Source organism: Macaca fascicularis, chromosome 12, assembly GCF_037993035.2.
Source record: "Macaca fascicularis isolate 582-1 chromosome 12, T2T-MFA8v1.1".
Lineage (NCBI taxonomy): Eukaryota > Metazoa > Chordata > Mammalia > Primates > Cercopithecidae > Macaca > Macaca fascicularis.
The window spans coordinates 129669000-129687129 of record NC_088386.1 but is presented as its reverse complement, the minus strand read 5'-3'; the positions used below and the strand labels follow the sequence as shown (position 1 = coordinate 129687129).

The following is an 18130-nucleotide window of genomic DNA, read 5'->3' as shown; positions in this document are numbered from 1 at the left end:
CTGATATGCCCTGAAGCCATTTTCCACATTGTCTTGGCGATTAATATTTGGCTCCTCCTTATTTATGGAAATTTCTTTAGCCAGTATTTCTGCAGCTGGCTTGAATTTCTCCCCAGAAAATGGGTTTTTCTTTTATACCACATGGTCAGTCTGCAAATTTTCCAAACTTTTATGGTCTGCTTCCCTTTTAAACCTAAATTCCAATTTCAGATCATCTCTCTCAAGTTCATAGTTCCACAGATCTCTAGGGCAGGGGAAAAAATGCCACCAGTCTCTTTGCTAAAGCATAGCAAGAGTGACCTTTGCTCCAGTTCCCAACAAGTTCCTCATCTCCATCTGACACTCAGCCTGGACTTCATTGTCCACAACATTATCAGCATTTTGGTCAAAACCATTCAACAAGCCTCTAGGAAGTTCCAAACTTTCCCACATCTTCCTGTCTTCTTCTGAGCTCTCCAAACTGTTCCAACCTCTGCCTGTTACCCAGTTCCAAAGTCACTTGCACATTTTCAAGTATCTTTATAGCAGTACCCCACTCTCCATGGCACCAATTTACTGTATTAGTCCATTCTCACACTGCTATAAAGACAAACCCAAGACTGGGTCATTTATAAAGGAAAGAGCTTTAATTGACTCACAGTTCCATGTTGCTGTGGGGGCCTCAGGAAACTTATAATCCTGGCAGAAGGTGAGAGAGACGCAAAGCCATGTCATACAGTGGCAAGCAAGAAAGAGAGACGAAGAGCTTGCAAGTGAAGGGATAAGGGCTCCTTATAAAACCATCAGATCTCATAAGAATTCACTACGATGAGGGCAGCAGGTGGAAAACTGCCCCCATGATCCAATCATCTCCCACCAGGTCCCATCCTCAACACGTGGGGATTATGGGGATTACAATTCAAGTTGAGATTTGGTGGGGGACACAGAGCCAAACCATGTTAAATCTGGTGTGACCTCATGCTGGGAAACAATCAATGGATTCACTATTAAATACATTAGCCTGTTCTTTACCACACTCGAAAATTAGCCTTGTTAATGTGGAATTCTCTAAGGGGCATAGCAAGAGTGATCTGTGCCACAGTTTCCAATTTGTTCTGCTCCACTGAAATAACAGTGAAGATTTGAGCAATGTAGTTAACACTGGAGAATATGTTCACATTGAAAAACTGGAAGAAAAGGGCAAGAGTCACTATTTAAATGCCATCCCATTTTTCAACATTTTTACAAATCTAATAAACCCATATTTTATAATTGAATAACTACACTGCATAATAGGGAAAATCACCAATAAAAAAAATCATGTGGTTTGATTTAAAAAATGAAACTTAGAGTATTTTGCAATAATATCTATGTTAATAAAAAGAATTACAGAAATAAAAATACAAAAGGATCTAAAGTTATGGAAGTTCATATGCATTCGGTGAATATGACATAAAAAGGCTGAATTCATATTAATGAACCCCAAATATTCTGGAATAATGAAAGCTGCCTTTGAAATGTTTGGTAAAGGAGTAGATCCCACTATAGAAACTTGGAGTGGGATAGGGTGGGTTTGGTGATGTGATCAGCCTCTCCTGAGAGATGCTTCCCTTGTTGGACACATGTCCATTCATCACTGTCCCCAGGTTACTGGGCTTATACACTCACAGTTTATCTCCTCCCTAGTCCCCTCCACAATTTCTTGATAATTTCAGCATTCCAAGTAGCAGACCCATTTGACCTGCAACCATCACTATTCCTTCCAAAATCTGAGATGTCCCCACATCATGCACCAGACCCCAAATCCTGAACAGAAAATCTTTTGTTAGCACAGATCCCTCTCTGGAAACTGAATTCCGTGTGTAATTCCATAGTCACAGACAGAAATCCCACTTTCATTGCCCTACTTCCACTGAACTGAGTCAACCTCTTTGACACTTCTACTTCCTGTGAGTGCTTAGGTCTCCTGTGGTCACCTCTCTATCTTTTGCAAGATGGGACCACTAAAAATTATCACGTTAACTATTGTAATTTGCTGTTGTATCATCTTTCCCCTGAAAATTATGCAAACAAAAAATCCAGGATGGGTCAATTCTCAATGTAGAGTGTCCCTGCTCCTGCCCAATGAAGGGCATGCACAACCATGACTATGGTGCCTTTACAAACGAACAGTCTCCATGAGTCACACCAGTCCTTGCCCATCCTTTGACAAACATTTGTGTCTGCCTCTTCTTCCTCTCAGTGACCATTTAAAACCTGAAATACCCTACTAGAGACCCCTTAACAGTTTATCTCATGGAAGACTATCATGACAACAAGCAGAAATAAAAGCACTGGAAAGAGAAGTAGATATAGAAGCAATTGTAAGTAAACACATTTTTTTAAAAAGTGTTTTGCTTGGAACATTGATTGGATGAAGGCATGAACACCAACCTGAGATAGTGGCTTCCTGTTGGCACAGTTGATGCCCCCAATGAAGACCATGTTGGGCATGATTGGCCTGGGGTAGTCCATCACAAAGTCCCCTCGGAACAGCCACACGGATGCATGGCTGAGAAGATCCACCACTGACACCTCTCTCTGAAAAAGCTCAGAGGCAAGGCTTGCATAAGGGGCAGAAAGAGCATCGCAAATGTAGGACAGGGCCAGAGGATAGAGCATGTTCTTGACCCTTTGCAGGAATGTCATGTGATCTGAATTGGTTGTTAATAATTTAGGAATATAGGAGTAAGGATTTGGACACTGTGTGCCCTTAAAGTCTAAATCACATGGAATGTTCCTCAAAAAAAACACAGCAGGAATTGATAGGTACTTAGCCAGCACCACCCCACAGAGGTAAATGGGGTCTATTAAAACCACATCAAAGGAAGTAGCATTCAGGTGCCTCATTAGGGTCTCATTATGCAGTATCTCCACACAAGACCTATGAAAGACCAAAGATATATTTTTCAAAATTGCCATACTTTTAGAAAATGTCTTCAGAAAATGTTCTGTTTCAAAGTACAGTTGAGCGTGGCCCAGCATAAGGCGATCAAATTCATCCTGGGTCCACGGAATGGCATAGGTTGTCAGGGTGAAAAAGTTCTCTTCTTTGATGTGCATATTCACCTCTGGGGTGAGGACCACCGCCTGGTGGCCTCTGGCATGGAGCTCCCGCACGGCTTCCCGCATGCTAAGCCAGTGGCTGCCATCAATGGGTACCACCAGCACCTTCCCACTCTCAGCCCAGGGCTGGACACTGAGGAGGAGCAGCAGTCCTGTAGCCAGCCACAGCAGGGGAACCTGGGGTCCTGTGGCCATCTCAGCAGAAGCTGCCAACAGCTGACTGTCCACCCCACGCTGTGCCTTCTACATTTGTTTTCTTCATCTTAATTACCTTGTCACTGAGCCACCTAGCAAATCATCATGTAATTGGAAGACAGAGTGCCCTCCTCTAGTTAATTATTACCGATAAACCAATCATTGTCTTTCATTATGGGCCCCACCTTGGGAAAGACCGATCACTCCTATCTTGAAAAGCTCATCTGACCCTGCGCTTGCTCTGGGGAACATCCAAGTTTATGCTCTTGTTTCTCATCCAATTCCCAATACAAGGCTGTGAACACCCATTTCATGTCACTGCCTCCTACTTCTCTATGAACCACATTTATCAGGCTGCAGCTGAGGTCTGAGGAGTCACCACTGCCCTAGTCCCCAACCATATGCTCTCTGCTGGATGTGACCCTATTTGCTAATGCTTCAAACTCTTTCTTCTCATGTATGAGTAATATAGCACATCCAAAAAACATACAACATTGCTAAGCCAGCTTTCTCTAAACAGAGAGTGTGTAGGCTGGCTATCTGGTTTTGGTCATTTTTCACACCAGAATGTTTCTTGTATGGATCAAAGAGGACTATCTCTGAAGTGGCTGTCAATATGAAAAAAAGCTGCAGGGAGGCTGAGCTCAAGATGTGGTTATCGGATTCTTGGGAAGACCTTGTTGAGGATTCTTCATCTATCCCATGGAATAAGAGGTCCTGCTGTCTAAAGCACACATGGGCAAGATAACCCTAGCAAGGACCCACGGTGGGTTCAGGGAGCTCCCTGCTCACCAAGGGACTGGGGGAGCTAGAACCTGGCCTCAGATCTTGTACAGTCTGAATTCCTCTTCTGAATGCTGAAGGCTCCAGTCTTCTGCAAGTCTGCTTAGAGACTAAAGTGTCCATTCATCCAGGCCTTTATTTCATCCTGAAGATTATGATCAGGCTTTTCTCCAAGTCAATCCAGCACCAAGTTCTGATAAGAACGGTTCCTCCAGAACAGCATGGGCTGCATAATTTGTGGGGACCCAAGTTCAAATTTCAGATGGAGAATTAAATGTGTGCCCTTCTAAGAGAGAGACACCCTGAGCACTCACAAGGGTCTCAAGTCCACAAGGTTCGTCCTGTTCCGGAAAGTCACCTCTACGTGTGCTCACAAGATTGCTCATGCCTCCTTGTACTGGTCACCCCAGGATGATGTGGGCAGGTTCTCTGGTCTGTGCACACTTTCTATCTCACTGTCTCTGTGTCTTCTTGCCTGGCCATGTCTGCCATTTCTGTTGAGGCTGAGGCTTCCCTTAGAGAGGAAGTTACCCCCATTAGAGATCCACATTGATAATAGATTGCACCTTTGGACAGAAACTATGGGACAGGCAGTGAATGGAAGCATCCACCAGGGACACGCCCAGCTCAAGGGCAACACAAGCAGGATGGCACAGAGAAGGAAGGTCTTCAAGGGCTTTGGGAACTCTCCAGGGGAGGACAATTCCTGGGGAATTGTGAAGATATAAAGGGCTAGAAAGGGATTCTTAGCGGTGAGTGCAACGTCTCAGCCTCTGAATTATACTTCCAACCCATTTAAAATTCTTTCCCTCTAAGCACCCTCCTGATGAGTCCAAGGTGAGGGGTGGAACACACCTGGGAGGTTGCTCTTGCCACATTCATGGGCTCCCGTGTTCCACCTCCAAGTAGTGGTGTTTTATTTAGACAGCGAAGTCATCTGATTTCAAGTGACACATCTGGAACACCTAGACACTGGGGAGGCCCATGTACCTTGGAAGATGGTGGTACTCCAGAGACCTGGGGGTGCTGAGGAGAGCAGAACTACAGGGAGGGAGGAGCTCCTGGTGCCTGGGAAACAGGAGCAGCTGCCCAAGGCACCAGCTTCCAGGGTCTGGAGATGAGGAGGGGTCTGGGCTGCACAGATAGACTTGGAGCCATCTGAATATGTGGTGGTTGAAGCCATGGGTGTCAGTGAGGTCACCCCAGCAAAGTCCAGAGACAGAAAAAGGCATCCTGAAAGCCTGACCTGTGTAGTCTTATTCGCCTCTGCCAATCTCACAGACCTAAACATACAAACTGGAACTCTTTCATGTTTTTAAGAGAACGTAGAAACTAATCTTCACATCTTGGGGTGGACAAAGTTTCCTTAGGGTACAAAAAGTACAAACAATAAAAACTTTGCTAGAATGTACCTCATCAAAATCTAGAACTTTTGCTCTTTGAAAGGTATCGTTTTTTAAAGATGAAAAAAAAAAAAAAAAGGAAGACAAGGAGAAAAGGAGATAATTGAATGGTAAGCTGATAGCTCTGAAGGCTGGAGAATAGAACTCTATGGAGTGCAGGAACAAAAATTAAATTTAAATTAAATTTAAAGGAACAAAAATTAAATTCCTCATATAGAGGAAAATCTCCTAGCTTTGAATACGATGTGGGTTTCACTTTAAGTTTAGTGTCTGCGGTAGGCAGAATCACAGCCCCACGAAAGTATCTACATTGTAGTTCCTCAAATCTGGGAATATGTTCCATTACATGTGGAAGAGACTTCACAGATCTGATTAAATTAAGGGTTTTGAGTTGGGGAGGTCATCCTGGATGTCTGGGTGGGACGATGTAATCACAAGGGCTCTTACAAGTGAAAGAGACAGATGTAAGAGTTGGAGACTTGAGGATGCTGCACTGCGTCTCCATGGAAATGGAAAAGTACCATGGAATTCCAAAATTAAGAAGGGAAAAGGAAATTTCTGTTAGAGGAATGAGCTTACACTCAATGGAAAGAATACAATTAAGAACAGAGAGAATCAGAATGCTGACATCAAAGAAACTATCAGATTGAAACCATTCTGGTTTTTGTTGTATTTTAAATAAATAAATTTAAAAACCATAGGAGCTGAACTCCTGAGCTCAATGATTCTCCCACCTGAGCCCCCCAAGTAGCTGGGACCACAGGTGCATTCCACTGCACTTAACTTTTCATATTGGAGTTTAAAAAACTGTTTTCTAAACTTTTAAAACACGATTTTCACATGCCAAAGAAATTTTCATTTTTTTAAGACAGGGCCTCACTCTGTCACCCAGGCTGGAGTTAGGTGGTGTGAACACATGGCACACTGCAGTCTCCATCTCCTGGGATCAAGTGATCCTCCTGCCCCAGCCTCCCCAGTAGCTGGCACTACAGGCCTGCACCATCACAGCTGGATGCTGTTTTGATTTTTTGTAGAGATGGAGTCTCAGCATGTTGCCCAGGCAGCTCTCAGACTCCTGGGCTCAAACAATCCTCTTGCCTCAGTCTCCCAAAGGGCTGAAATTACAGGTGTGAGCCACCCACCTGCACACAAATTATTTTCAAATTAAAAGAGATGGGGAATTTTAAAAATAATGTAGGGGTAGCAATACTGATATCAGATAAAATGTATTTTAAGGGTTATTATTTAATGATAACAGCAAACTATGTGAAGAAAATACAAGTCTCAAACCTACCTGCATCAATCTAATCACTATGTATAAAGCAAAAACTATTCAAGAACCAAAATATAACTGGAGCAGAATTTGTTATGTAAGGGGATTTTTAAAAAGACATCCTTCCCAGAATTGGGAAGGTTTAGTAGAGGGTTTTTAAAAAATAGAAAAATTGCCCAGTGTGGTGATGGCTCACACCTGTAATCCCAGCATTTTCGAAAGCCAAGGCTAGTGAATCACTTGAGGTCAGGCATTTGAGACCAAACTGGCCAACATGATGAAACTCCATCTCCAGAAAAATGCAAAAAAAAATTAGCTGGGCATGGTGTCATGCACCTCTAGTCCCAGCCACTTGGGAGACTGAGGCAGGAGAATCAGTTCAACCCAGGAGGTGGAGGTTGCAATGAGCCGAGATCCCACCACTGCCCTCCAGCCTGGGAAACAGAGCGAGACTCATTCTCAAAAAAAAAAAAAAAAAAAAGAAAAGAAAAGAAAAGAAAAGGAAAGGAAAGAAAAGAAAAAGACAAGAAGAGAAAAATTGAAAAGACAGAATTTAAGTTGTGTCCATGGAACATTTATAAACATTGACCATATTGTTGTCACTAACTGCATAGGACAACTGAGCACTTGAAATGTGGCTATTCCAAATGGAGATATGCTGTAAGTGTCAGATATATGCTAGAGTTTGAAGACTTAACAAGAAAAAAAATCTATGAAAGATAGCTAAGTCATAATCTCATATTGAATACATGTTGAAAGAATAATATTAGGGATAAATCTGGTTTAATAAAAATGCATTTTAAAATTAATTTCAGTGGTTTCTTTTTTGCTGGTTTCTAACATGCCCACTAGAAGAGTTTAAATTATGTATGTGGCTTACATTATATTTCTATTCTGTATTAGACTATCAAGTAACCTATTAAGAATTTCTTAAGTAGTGTCTTCACAAGAAACGTTTTCTTATTATAATGCAAAATAACTAGAAAAAATAAGAGGGAGATGACTACAAAAAATATTCACAATATCAGAATTAGGAAATAGACTTATAGACAGTCATTGCATCAAAGGAGAAATTTTAAAACTGATATTTAAATTATCTAAAAGCAGTGACAAGAACAGCAATTTTTAACAAAAACTGAGGGACACAGAAAAAGTTTTACTCAGAGCCCTCAATGCTTCATTAAGAAAAATCAAATGTAAAGAAATGTAACATTCCTCTAACGAAGTTAGAAAAGCAGCTACAAAATCAGCCAAAAGAAATGAGGATAAAATCATTAAGGCAAAAATAAGCTGCAATTAATGAGGCAGAAAATGAAACACTAAAAAGAATATACAAATTCCACAATTATTTCTTTGAGAAGACCAGTCAAATAATTCAACCTATCATAAACTTTAAATCAAGGAGAAAGAGAGGCAGAAAAAACATAAGATTTCAAATATGGTCTTGTATATTTGCAGAAAAATTTCAAATCTAAGGGTCAACCAAACCAAGTAAGTAAGGGTGACAAAATAACAAAGGAAATTAACGTAATAAAAATGATAATGGCATGCCTATCACAGATAATACATGATAAAGATTTTGGTGTAAATGATCTATCATGCACTCAGTAAATTGGCATGAACACGGCAAAGGTCTCCAGGTGAAACACCTTGTTCTGCAGGAGTCTTTTAAACTCTAGTAATGATGATGATAGTTCTTCCTCTAAGAGGCCTAAGGTGATCTGTGAAAATTCTTCTTTATTCACTTGACCCAGAAACACCACAAAATCATGCAAAACAAGAGGTTTCAGTTTTCCTGTTCACTTAAAGGACATTCGTGAAACTACCCAGGCCATCAAGTATATGCATATACAAAGAGCCACCAAGTGTCTGAAAGTTGTCACTTTACGGAAGCAGTGTGTACCATTTCGATGTTGCAATGGAGGGGCTGGCAACGTGCCCAGGGCCGAACAGTGGGGTTGGACACAGGGTCAGTGGCCCAAATAGGGTGCTGGATTTTAGATGCACATGCTTCAAAATGCAAAGAATAATGCTGAATGTCAGGGTTTAGGTGTAGATTCTCCCATCATTAAGCATATCCAAGTAAACAAAGCATCCAAATGAGCCATGGGTCTTGCAGAGCTCATTATCAGATTAACCCTTACATGACCCCCACTGCCATATCAAGATGATTTTTACTGATAAGGAACAAATTGTTCCTAAACCTGAGGATGAGGTTGCATAGGAGAAAAAGATATCCTAGAAGAAAATAAAGGAAAAAAATACCTATGGCACCAGAATAAATTCAGCATAAAGTAAATGCAATTGTAGGTAAACATGTTTTTAAAAAGTGTTTTGTCTGGAACATTGATTGGATGAAGGCACCAATACAGACCCGAGATAGTGGCATCCTGTTGGCACAGTTGATGCCCCAATGAAGACCATGTTAAGCGTGATCAGCCTGGGGTAGTCCATCACAAAGTCCCCTTGGAGCAGTCACACGGATGCATGACTGAGAAGATTCGCCACTGACACCTGTCTCTGAAAAAGTTCAGAGGCAAGGTTTACATAAAGAGCAGAAACAGCATGGCAAATGTAGGACAGGACCAGAGGGCAGAGCATGTTCTTGACTCTTTGCAGGAATGTCATGTGGTGTGAATTGGTTGTTTATAACTTAAGAATACAGGAGGAAGGATTTGGACATTGTGTGCCCTTAAAGTCTAAGTCACATGGAATGTTCCTGAACAAAAAACACAACGGGAATCGACAGGTACTTAGCCAGCACCATCCCACAGACAGAAATGGGGTCTGTTAAAACCACATCAAAGGAAGTAGCATTTGGGTGCCTCATTAGGCAGTATTATGCAGTAGCTCCACACAAGACCTATGAAAGACCAAAGACATATTGTTCATAATTGCCGTATTTCTAGAAAATGTCTTCAGAAGATGTTCTGTTTCAAAGAACCATTGAGTGTGGCCCAGCAAAAAGCGATCAAATTCATCCTGGGTCCATAAGGAATGGCATAGGTTGTCAGGGTGAAAAAGTTCTCTTCGTTGATATGCATATTCACCTCCGGTGAGGACCACCGCCTGGTGGCCTCTGGCATGGAGCTCTCGCACGTCCTCCCACATGCTGAGCCAGTGGCTGCCATCAGCGGGCACCACCAGCACCTTCCCACTCTCAGCCCAGGGCTGGACACTGAGGAGGAGCAGTAGTCCTGTGGCCAGCCATGGCAGGGGAACTTGGGATCCTGTGGCCATCTGAGCAGAAGCCATCAGCAGCTGACTGTCCACCCCATGCTGTGCCTCCTACCTTTGCTTTCTTCATCTTAATTACCTTGTCACTGAGCCACATAGCAAACCAACGTGTAATTGGAAAACAGAGTGCCCTCCTCCAGTTACTTATTATCCATTAATCTATCATTGCCTTTCATTATGGGCCCCACCTTGGGAAAGACCGATCACTCCTGTCTTGAAAAACTCATCTGACCCTGCGCTCACTCTAGGGAACATCCAAGTTCAAGCTCTTGTTTCTCATCCAATTCTCAACAAAAGCCTGTGGTAACCCATTTAACGTCACAGCCTCCTACTTCTCTGTTAACCACATTTATCAGGCTGCAGCTGAGGTCTGAGAAATCACCAACAGTGGAGGCAATAGTAGGCAATCCACATTCACGCTCATGAATAACAACAGAGAACCACTACTAAGCAATCCAATAAATCTCTGTTTTGGAACCAAAGCAGAATCCATTGCTAATTCCCTCATCCACCTAATATTTATGGAATGTGTGAGCCCTACTGTATGCCAGTCACTATGATAGGAACTAGGGCCAGAAGGCCAAGTTAGAAATGGTCCTTGCCTGAAAGGAGGGGTCAGGTGGACGGAGACAAATTCATGACCAGGCAATTACAGGGCATGGTGCTCTGGGGGCTGAGAAATCACATGGCAGGGCAGCAATGTGATGGTCTTGCTTTGAGGGCACCTAAAGAGTGACATATCCATGGAAAGTGTTTCTGGAACCCTTTTGAAGGTACTTTCTTTTTAAGCTGAAGACCTAAGTTAATAGGCCACCACTTGACACACTCCCAGCTCCTATCATCAAATCAGAATGAAGGGGTTTGTTACTAAAGGAGCAACATAAACATGTCCATTGCCATGTAGATTATCTACAGGACCCTCCAGGGAAACAAAGCCACCGTCCTTGAATCTCCACAGCATTTTGTTCTGCTCTGCCTTACATCTTTTAGCAGTTTGCATATCTGTCCCTGCTATTAGACTATAGCTATATCCTTTACATCTATTCCTTACAGGCAAGATTTTGGCTTTGGAATCATGCTGTCACTGAGGTGCCAGTACACGATTTTGGAGACAGTAAGCACTCTGGACATGCTTCTGTACACAGGTGACTTTCCTTCTTTTTTCGTTCTAGACCCTGTATCCAAGATAGCAAGTAAGTGCTGAATCTGGATGTTTCTACCACTGTCTCTCAGACCCAGATGCCATGGTCCTATTTCAGGGCCCCAGCCCCCCAGTTCCCCAACCCACAGCTGTCCCTTCTGAATCACTGCATCGGCTGCCAACTGAAAAACCCCACGTCGCCGCCACTTCTAAAACCTTGATCAACAGCTTCCTGGGCACAGAAGAAAATTCAGACTCCTCTGCCTTGCTCTCAAAACTCTGGGATAGATCCCAGTCCCCCTGTCCAAGCTCATTCCTCCTCTCTAGCTCTTCTGCTTGCCCCCTCCCTCTGCCTCTTACCCTCCAGCCATTCTGGATCACTTGTTGTTCCCCAAACTTGCTTTGATGTTCCCAAATCGCTTTGTTTACACTGAACTCTACCCTCAGCCAGCTTACTATGACTGTTCATTGCGTGCTTACCAAGTGCCAAGCCCAGGTTTCAGTTATGTCACTAGAGGTTATATAAACTCAGAAGTTTGTTCTGGTGAGATAACACATCCCCATTAGCCCTAATACCCTTTATGAACTCTTAGAATGTTCTTCGGTTAATCATTTTCCCTTTAGAACTGAGTGACCTTTACTAGTGTAATGCCTCACAATTTACCAAAGCAAAGAATCCAATGTCAAAAAGAGAATAAGGAGGAGATGAAGAGACCTCAGATCTCAAAAAATTATCCCCTCAAAATTCATGGTCATGACATAGCAGTTCTAGTGGAAATAATCACTGCATCTCAAGTTTATAGCACGCCAGTGTATGGCTTCGATACAGTAACTAGTGCTGTATTTCCTTTTGTCTGAGAGGATCTCCCTGGTGTTTGTTTTAGCAGTCAAGAAAAGTGAATAACACGCACAGTTGACCCTCCATATACTTGGGCTTCACATCTGCAGATTCAGTCAACAGCAGATTGAAAATATTTGGGGGGAATAGAAATGAAAAAAAATACAAATAATAAAAAGAAAAAACCAATACTGTAAAACAACTTTTTACACAGCATTTACATTTATTATGTAAAAGTAATCAAGAGATGATTACAGGTTTAAAGGAGGATATGAGTAGGTTATATACAAATACTGTGCCATTTTATAAAAGGAGCTTGAGCATCTAGATTTTGGTATGAGGAGGAGGGTTGTCCTAAACTAATCCCTTCAGAATACCAGGGACTACTGTACTAGACTAGCATGTCTCAAAGAATGAGCCAGAAATCCTAGGGATCCCCAAGAATTTTTCAGGAGAATTTTGCAAAGTCAAAACTATTTCCATAATAATCCTACTTGATTTTTTCACTGTCATTCTCTCACAAGTGTACAGTGGAGTTTTCCAGAAGCTACATGGGTGATGTGTAATATCACAATAGATTGAATGCAGAAGCTGACATGAGAATCCAGCTATTAAGCCAAGTACTAAAGCGAGATGCAAAAAATGTAAAACAATGCCACTCTTCTCACTACATTTTGTCTGAAAAAAGTTAAATAAAAATAAGATTTGATAGTGTGTCATGGGTTTCTTATTAAATTGCCCAATGAATATGTCTTTTAAATTCTGTTTTAATCTCTAACGCAGTATATATATGATAGGTATAATCCACATCAACTAAACCAAACGGGTACCAGGGCTGGAACGTTAGAGAACTGCAGTCCTAAACAACAGAATGTCTTCAGCCCCGGTCAGACTAAACTCACTCCCACCACCCTCTTCCCTCCTGTGGCCGAGGAAAAAGAGTGATATAAAGCCGACTTTAAGAAAAACAGTTCTTCAGGCAGCTAAAGTCAACCCCTTCTCTTTCCCGCAACCTTATTCCCACCCTTTTTGGAGACCGCGGCTGGGCGGGGGCCGGAGTGGGCGGGGCCTGGTCTTGGGGCATCACAGAGCCTCACAGAGAGCAGGGCCAGTCCCAGCAGCACTGCATCCTGGGAAGCGAGGCGCTCATAGGCCTCGACCAATGAGATGTGGCTGCGTCACAAGGGGCGTCCCTCCAGGCGACCCAGGTCGCCAACCACTCGGGCCCGCGCCCGGGGCTGGCAGCTGTCCCGCTCGCTGCGCCAGTGCCCCGCGGGCCGTTCTGGGCGTCCAGCATGGTGGACTACTACGAGGTGCTGGGCGTGCCCCGGCAGGCCTCGACCGAGGCCATCAAGAAGGCTTACCACAAGCTGGCGCTCAAGTGGCACCCGGACAAAAACCCCGACAACAAGGAGGAAGCAGAAAGGAGATTCAAGCAGGTGGCCGAGGCCTACGAGGTGTTGTCGGACGCCAAGAAACGTGACGTCTACGACCGCTATGGCGAGGCGGGGGCGGAGGGTAGCTGCGCAGTCGGCAGGCCTTTCGAGGACCCCTTCGAGTACATCTTCAGCTTCCGCGACCCGGCCGAGGTCTTCAGGGAGTTCTTCGGTGGCCAGGACCCATTCTCCTTTGATTTCTTCGGAAACCCGCTGGAAAATATTTTGGGGAGTCGGAGGAACTCCCGGGGAAGCAGAAGCAGAGGGTCTGCACCCCTTTTCTCTACCTTCAGTGAATTTCCAGCTTTTGGGGGTGGATTTTCTTCTTTTGATACAGGATTTAGTTCCTTTGGCTCCCTGGGAAGTGGGGGCCTTTCTTCCTTCTGCATGTCCTATGGTAGTGATGGGACAGGCAGCTTCAAGTCCATGTCGACTTCCACTGAAATAGTTGATGGCAAAAAAATCACCACCAAGAGAATCATTGAGAATGGCCAAGAAAGGGTGGAAGTGGAGGAAGATGGAGAGTTCAGTTAAAGTCCTTCATAATAAATAGCAAAGAGCAGTTGCTCCGCATTGACACCAAGTAATCCCAGTCCACATTTGACTTAAAGCATATCTGGAGGAATAGCGGACTTTTTTTAGAATTGAAAGTGAACTTTACTTTCAGAAAAACTGTACCCAAGAATTTATAAACGCTTTATGCCAACGCCTATTATTGTTGGGACTACACGAATAGTACCTCTGTCTTTCAATCGTTGTAAATATCTGTATGCACTTTGCTGTTTATTAAACTTAAGCCTGAGGCTGACAATGTTTATTTCCTAGTGCTAGGACAGAATGTTCAGCTCAGCACTTTGAGCCTTACCTTTTTCCGTTGGGAAAGTATGAACCAGGTGGTTTGCTCTAAACCATTTGACTTCAATTTTTTAGTGTGTAGTGGTGAAATCTATGAATATATTAATACTGCTGAATTAATTTAATGATGGCTTTTAGTTGGACATAAATGCTGGTGATGTAGGAAAAGTTGACCATTATCTAGATAAAAAGTTAAACCCAGACTTTTTAAAAGCAGGTAAACCTGGTAAAGTGGATCCATTAGTTTCCTATCACTGCTGTAACAAATTACCACAAACTTGGTGGCTTAAACAACATGTGTTTATTAATATTTTGGAGGTCAGACATTTGAATCCTGTATCACTGAGCTGAAATCAGTTTAAGAAGCATGTTCCCTCTGAAGGCTGAGGACAGACTTTGTGGTTACATGGTTGGTTAATGGTATACTAGGACTGTCTTCAGCCCTAACGTGGTTCTCCAACTGTGGTAGATTGCTGGGGATAGGCCCCCAAATCTGGCCAGAAGCTGGCCCCCAAACTGGCCACAAACAAAATCTCTGCAGCACTGTGACATGTTCATGATGGTCATGATGCCCACGCTGAAGGTTGTGGGTTTACTGGAATGAGGGCAAGGAACACCTGGCCCACCCAGGGAGGAAAACTGCTTCAGGCATTCCTAAACCACAAACAATAGCATGAGCCATCTGTGCCTTAAGAACATGTTCCTGCTGCAGATAACTAGCTAGAGCCCATCCCTTTGTTTTGGCCCATCCCTTTGTTTCCCATAAGGAATACTTTTAGTTAATCAATAATCTATAGAAATGATGCTTATCACTGGCTTGCTGTCAATAAATATGTGGGTAAATCTCTGTTCAGGGCGCTGAGCTCTGAAGGCTGTGAGTCCCCTGATTTCCCACTCCACACTCTATATTTCTGTGTGTGTGTGTCTTTAATTCCTCTAGCGCTGCTGGGTTAGGGTCTCCACAACTGAGCTGGTCTCGGCAGTAGGTCCTGGAAATGTAAAAAAAGCATTTCCAGAAGGCCACACAGAACTATCTTATTGCTATGCTTGGGGCATGCCAAATTAGATTGAGGAAAGTCAAGTGTATCTGTAATATTGTTTGGGTGAGTCACCATACACACAACTGAGAAAGTACCTTTCTGTTGGCACAGGTTATGCCCCAAATGAAGACCTTTAGGGGCATGTTGCCTTGGGGTAGTCCATCACAAAGGGACCCATCTTATAGGGTCAACTCTGAGGGAAGGTTTGCATAAGGCATGAGAGCAAAAGGACAACTGAACTAGACAGGCTGAGAAAAATTAAAAGCAGCATGCTGTTAATTTTTTACAGAAAAATCATGGCCTGAACACATCATTAACCAACAAAGACTGTGATAATGGGTTTGGATATGCTCTAGAACCCTCAGAGTCCAGTCTGCATGGAATGGCACCCAAGAAATAAACAGCAGGAACGGGGCAGTGAGCTGGCACCATGCCACAGGGGCACACAGGGTCCCACACTGAACTCTGAAATCAACATGCTACGAGGTGCCTGGGTAGTTGCTTTATGCAATAACCATACAAGAAGTATCAGAATAAGATAGACTGTCAGGGCTTTTGAAAAATGAGTTCATTTTTTAGCAAGCCAGACGAGGGAAGTTACATGTGTGAAGATACTCACTGAGTAGTTTGCTGGGGGTAAGTTTGCTTTTGGAGCAGTTCAGGGATGAAAAGAGTTTTGAAGTGGTAGGAAGGCATGGGCAGTTTCATGGTGGTTTTGTGTGTTGGAAATCACCACTCTGGGTAGAGTAGAATGAATTGGTGTGTACCTACAGAATTAGTTACATAAATCTCATTGTTCAGTGGTCAGCAAAGAGTGGCACACCAATGTCACTCAGAGGTAGTGGATCTATAACAATTCTGGCTAGTTTTAACAGCTGAAAGAAAACAAGTTCAGTTTTGATATATCCTGGATTAGTGCTGTCGTAAATGGAAAGTGTTGCTTTTACAGAAGTGAAAGCTTGTTTGTTTGTTTGTTTGTTTGTTTGTTTTAAAGACATGATCTCGCTCTGTAGCTGTTGCTTAGGCAAGATGATAGCTCACTGTAACCACGAATTCCTGACCTCGAGTGATCCTTCCTCTCAGCATTCCCAGTAGCTAGGACTACAGACATGCTATCATACCTAGCTAATAAAATATATATATATATATCTTTTTGTAGAGATGGGAATGATATTGACCCACTATTTTTTCCCAGCAAGAGCATATTGTTTAAAGATTTTTCAGAATTGAAAAATCTCTTTTTAAAATGTCTCAGCTCAAAAACAGAAGAGTGCTAGAGGCCTGTATGTGGGTATTCATCTTTTATAAAAGAGTTTGATAAGGTTTTCAGAGTGGAAAAAGGGGGCATTTCCTCTGGTGCAAAGATGACCATCTGGATATCCCTAAAATGAATATCCTCCATGGAAACACTGGTACCTTCTCACCAAGCACACCAGGCAAGGAAAGGCATGAACCTGTGAGCCCCAAGAGATGTGGAGACCTATAACCATTTCAGTAGGATCCAAAAAGCCAAAATGTCAGACACTTTTTCTGGCTGAAGCTCAACACAGCTGGTTTTAATTCAGCTTACATCATACACTGGAAAGCATCTGGAAGAGGGAATGATCCTTTCTGTCCATCATCATCTTCTCCTCTGATTCCACTTTCTGTCTCCAAACAGGTAGAGAGACTTTCCCATCTTGGGAAATCATTCACACAACAGCTTACCTTTCTAGGAATTTCTAATTCCACTTTCTCATCAACTTTCTCAATATGCAGATTCATTTCCTTTTCTCAGACTCTCCTTTAAACCCTTTCAGTATAACATCAATCACCACCAATCTTGTATTAGTCTGTTCTCACACTGCTATAAATACATACTCAAGACTGGGTAATTTATAAAAGAAAGAGGTTTAATTGACTCAGAGTCCCACATGGCTGGGGAGGCCTCAGGAAACTTACAATCATGACAGAAGGTGAGAGATAAGCAAAGGCATGTCTCACATGGCAGCAGGCGAGAGAGAGAGAGGAAGAGCTTGTGAGTGAAGGAGGAAGAGCCCCTTATAAAACCATCAGCTCTCATGAGAACTCACTCAGCATGACAAGAACAGCATGGGGAAAACTGTCCACATGATCCAATCAGCTCCCACCAGGTCCCACCCTTAACACATGGGGATTATGGAGATTACAATTTGAGATGAGATTTGGGTGGAAACAGAGTCAAACCATATCATTCTGCCCCGGTCCCTCCCAAATCTCATGTCTTTTCACATTTCAAAACCAACTGTGCCTTCCCAACAATCCTCCAAAGTCTTAACTCATTTCAGCACTAACTCGAAAGTCCATAGTCCAAGGTCTCATCTGAGACAAGTCAAGTCCCTTCCCCCTATGAGCCTGTAAAATCAAAAACAAGTTCGTAACTTCCAAGACAAAATGGGGGTACAGAAATTGGGTAAATGTTCCCATTCCAAATGGGAGAAATTGGCCAATAAAAGGGGGCTACAGGCCCCATGCAAGTCCAAAACCAGGCAGGGCAGTCATTAAATCTTAAAGCTCCAAAATGATCTCCTTTGACTTCATGTCTCACATCTAGGTCAAGGTGATGACAGAAATGGGCTCCTACAGTCTCAGGCAGCTCAAACCCTGTGACTTTGCAGGGTAGAGTCCCCCTCTATGCTGTCTTCAGAGACTGGCATTGAATGTCTGTGGCTTTTCCAGGCACATAGTGCAAGCTATTGGGTCTACTATTTGGGGTTCTGAAGGATGGTGGCCGCCTTCTCACGACTCCACTAGGCAGTGCCCCAGTGGAGACTCTGTGTGGGGGCTCCAACCTCACATTTCTTTACCACCCTGCGCTAGCAGAGGT

General features: G+C 43.1%; 5 protein-coding genes and 1 pseudogene across 5 annotated transcripts in view; 1 reads left to right on the top strand and 5 right to left on the bottom strand.

The window, feature by feature from the left end:
• The window catches only part of UGT1A8 (UDP glucuronosyltransferase 1 family, polypeptide A8), a 155745-nt gene that overhangs the window by 23071 nt on the left and 114544 nt on the right, over positions 1-18130 (bottom strand).
• Positions 1-18130, bottom strand: part of UGT1A9 (UDP glucuronosyltransferase 1 family, polypeptide A9) — a 113863-nt gene that overhangs the window by 23071 nt on the left and 72662 nt on the right.
• The window catches only part of UGT1A6 (UDP glucuronosyltransferase 1 family, polypeptide A6), a 92713-nt gene that overhangs the window by 23071 nt on the left and 51512 nt on the right, over positions 1-18130 (bottom strand).
• UGT1A3 (UDP glucuronosyltransferase family 1 member A3) overlaps positions 1-18130 on the bottom strand; it is a 51102-nt gene that overhangs the window by 23071 nt on the left and 9901 nt on the right.
• LOC141408239 (UDP-glucuronosyltransferase 1A3-like) lies at positions 9319-10103 on the bottom strand (annotated as a pseudogene).
• On the top strand, positions 13132-15153 carry LOC102124732 (dnaJ homolog subfamily B member 3). Its single transcript, XM_005596027.5, has one exon. It carries the CDS (start codon positions 13250-13252, stop codon positions 13922-13924), a length of 675 nt encoding a protein of 224 aa, XP_005596084.2. The 5' UTR covers positions 13132-13249; the 3' UTR covers positions 13925-15153.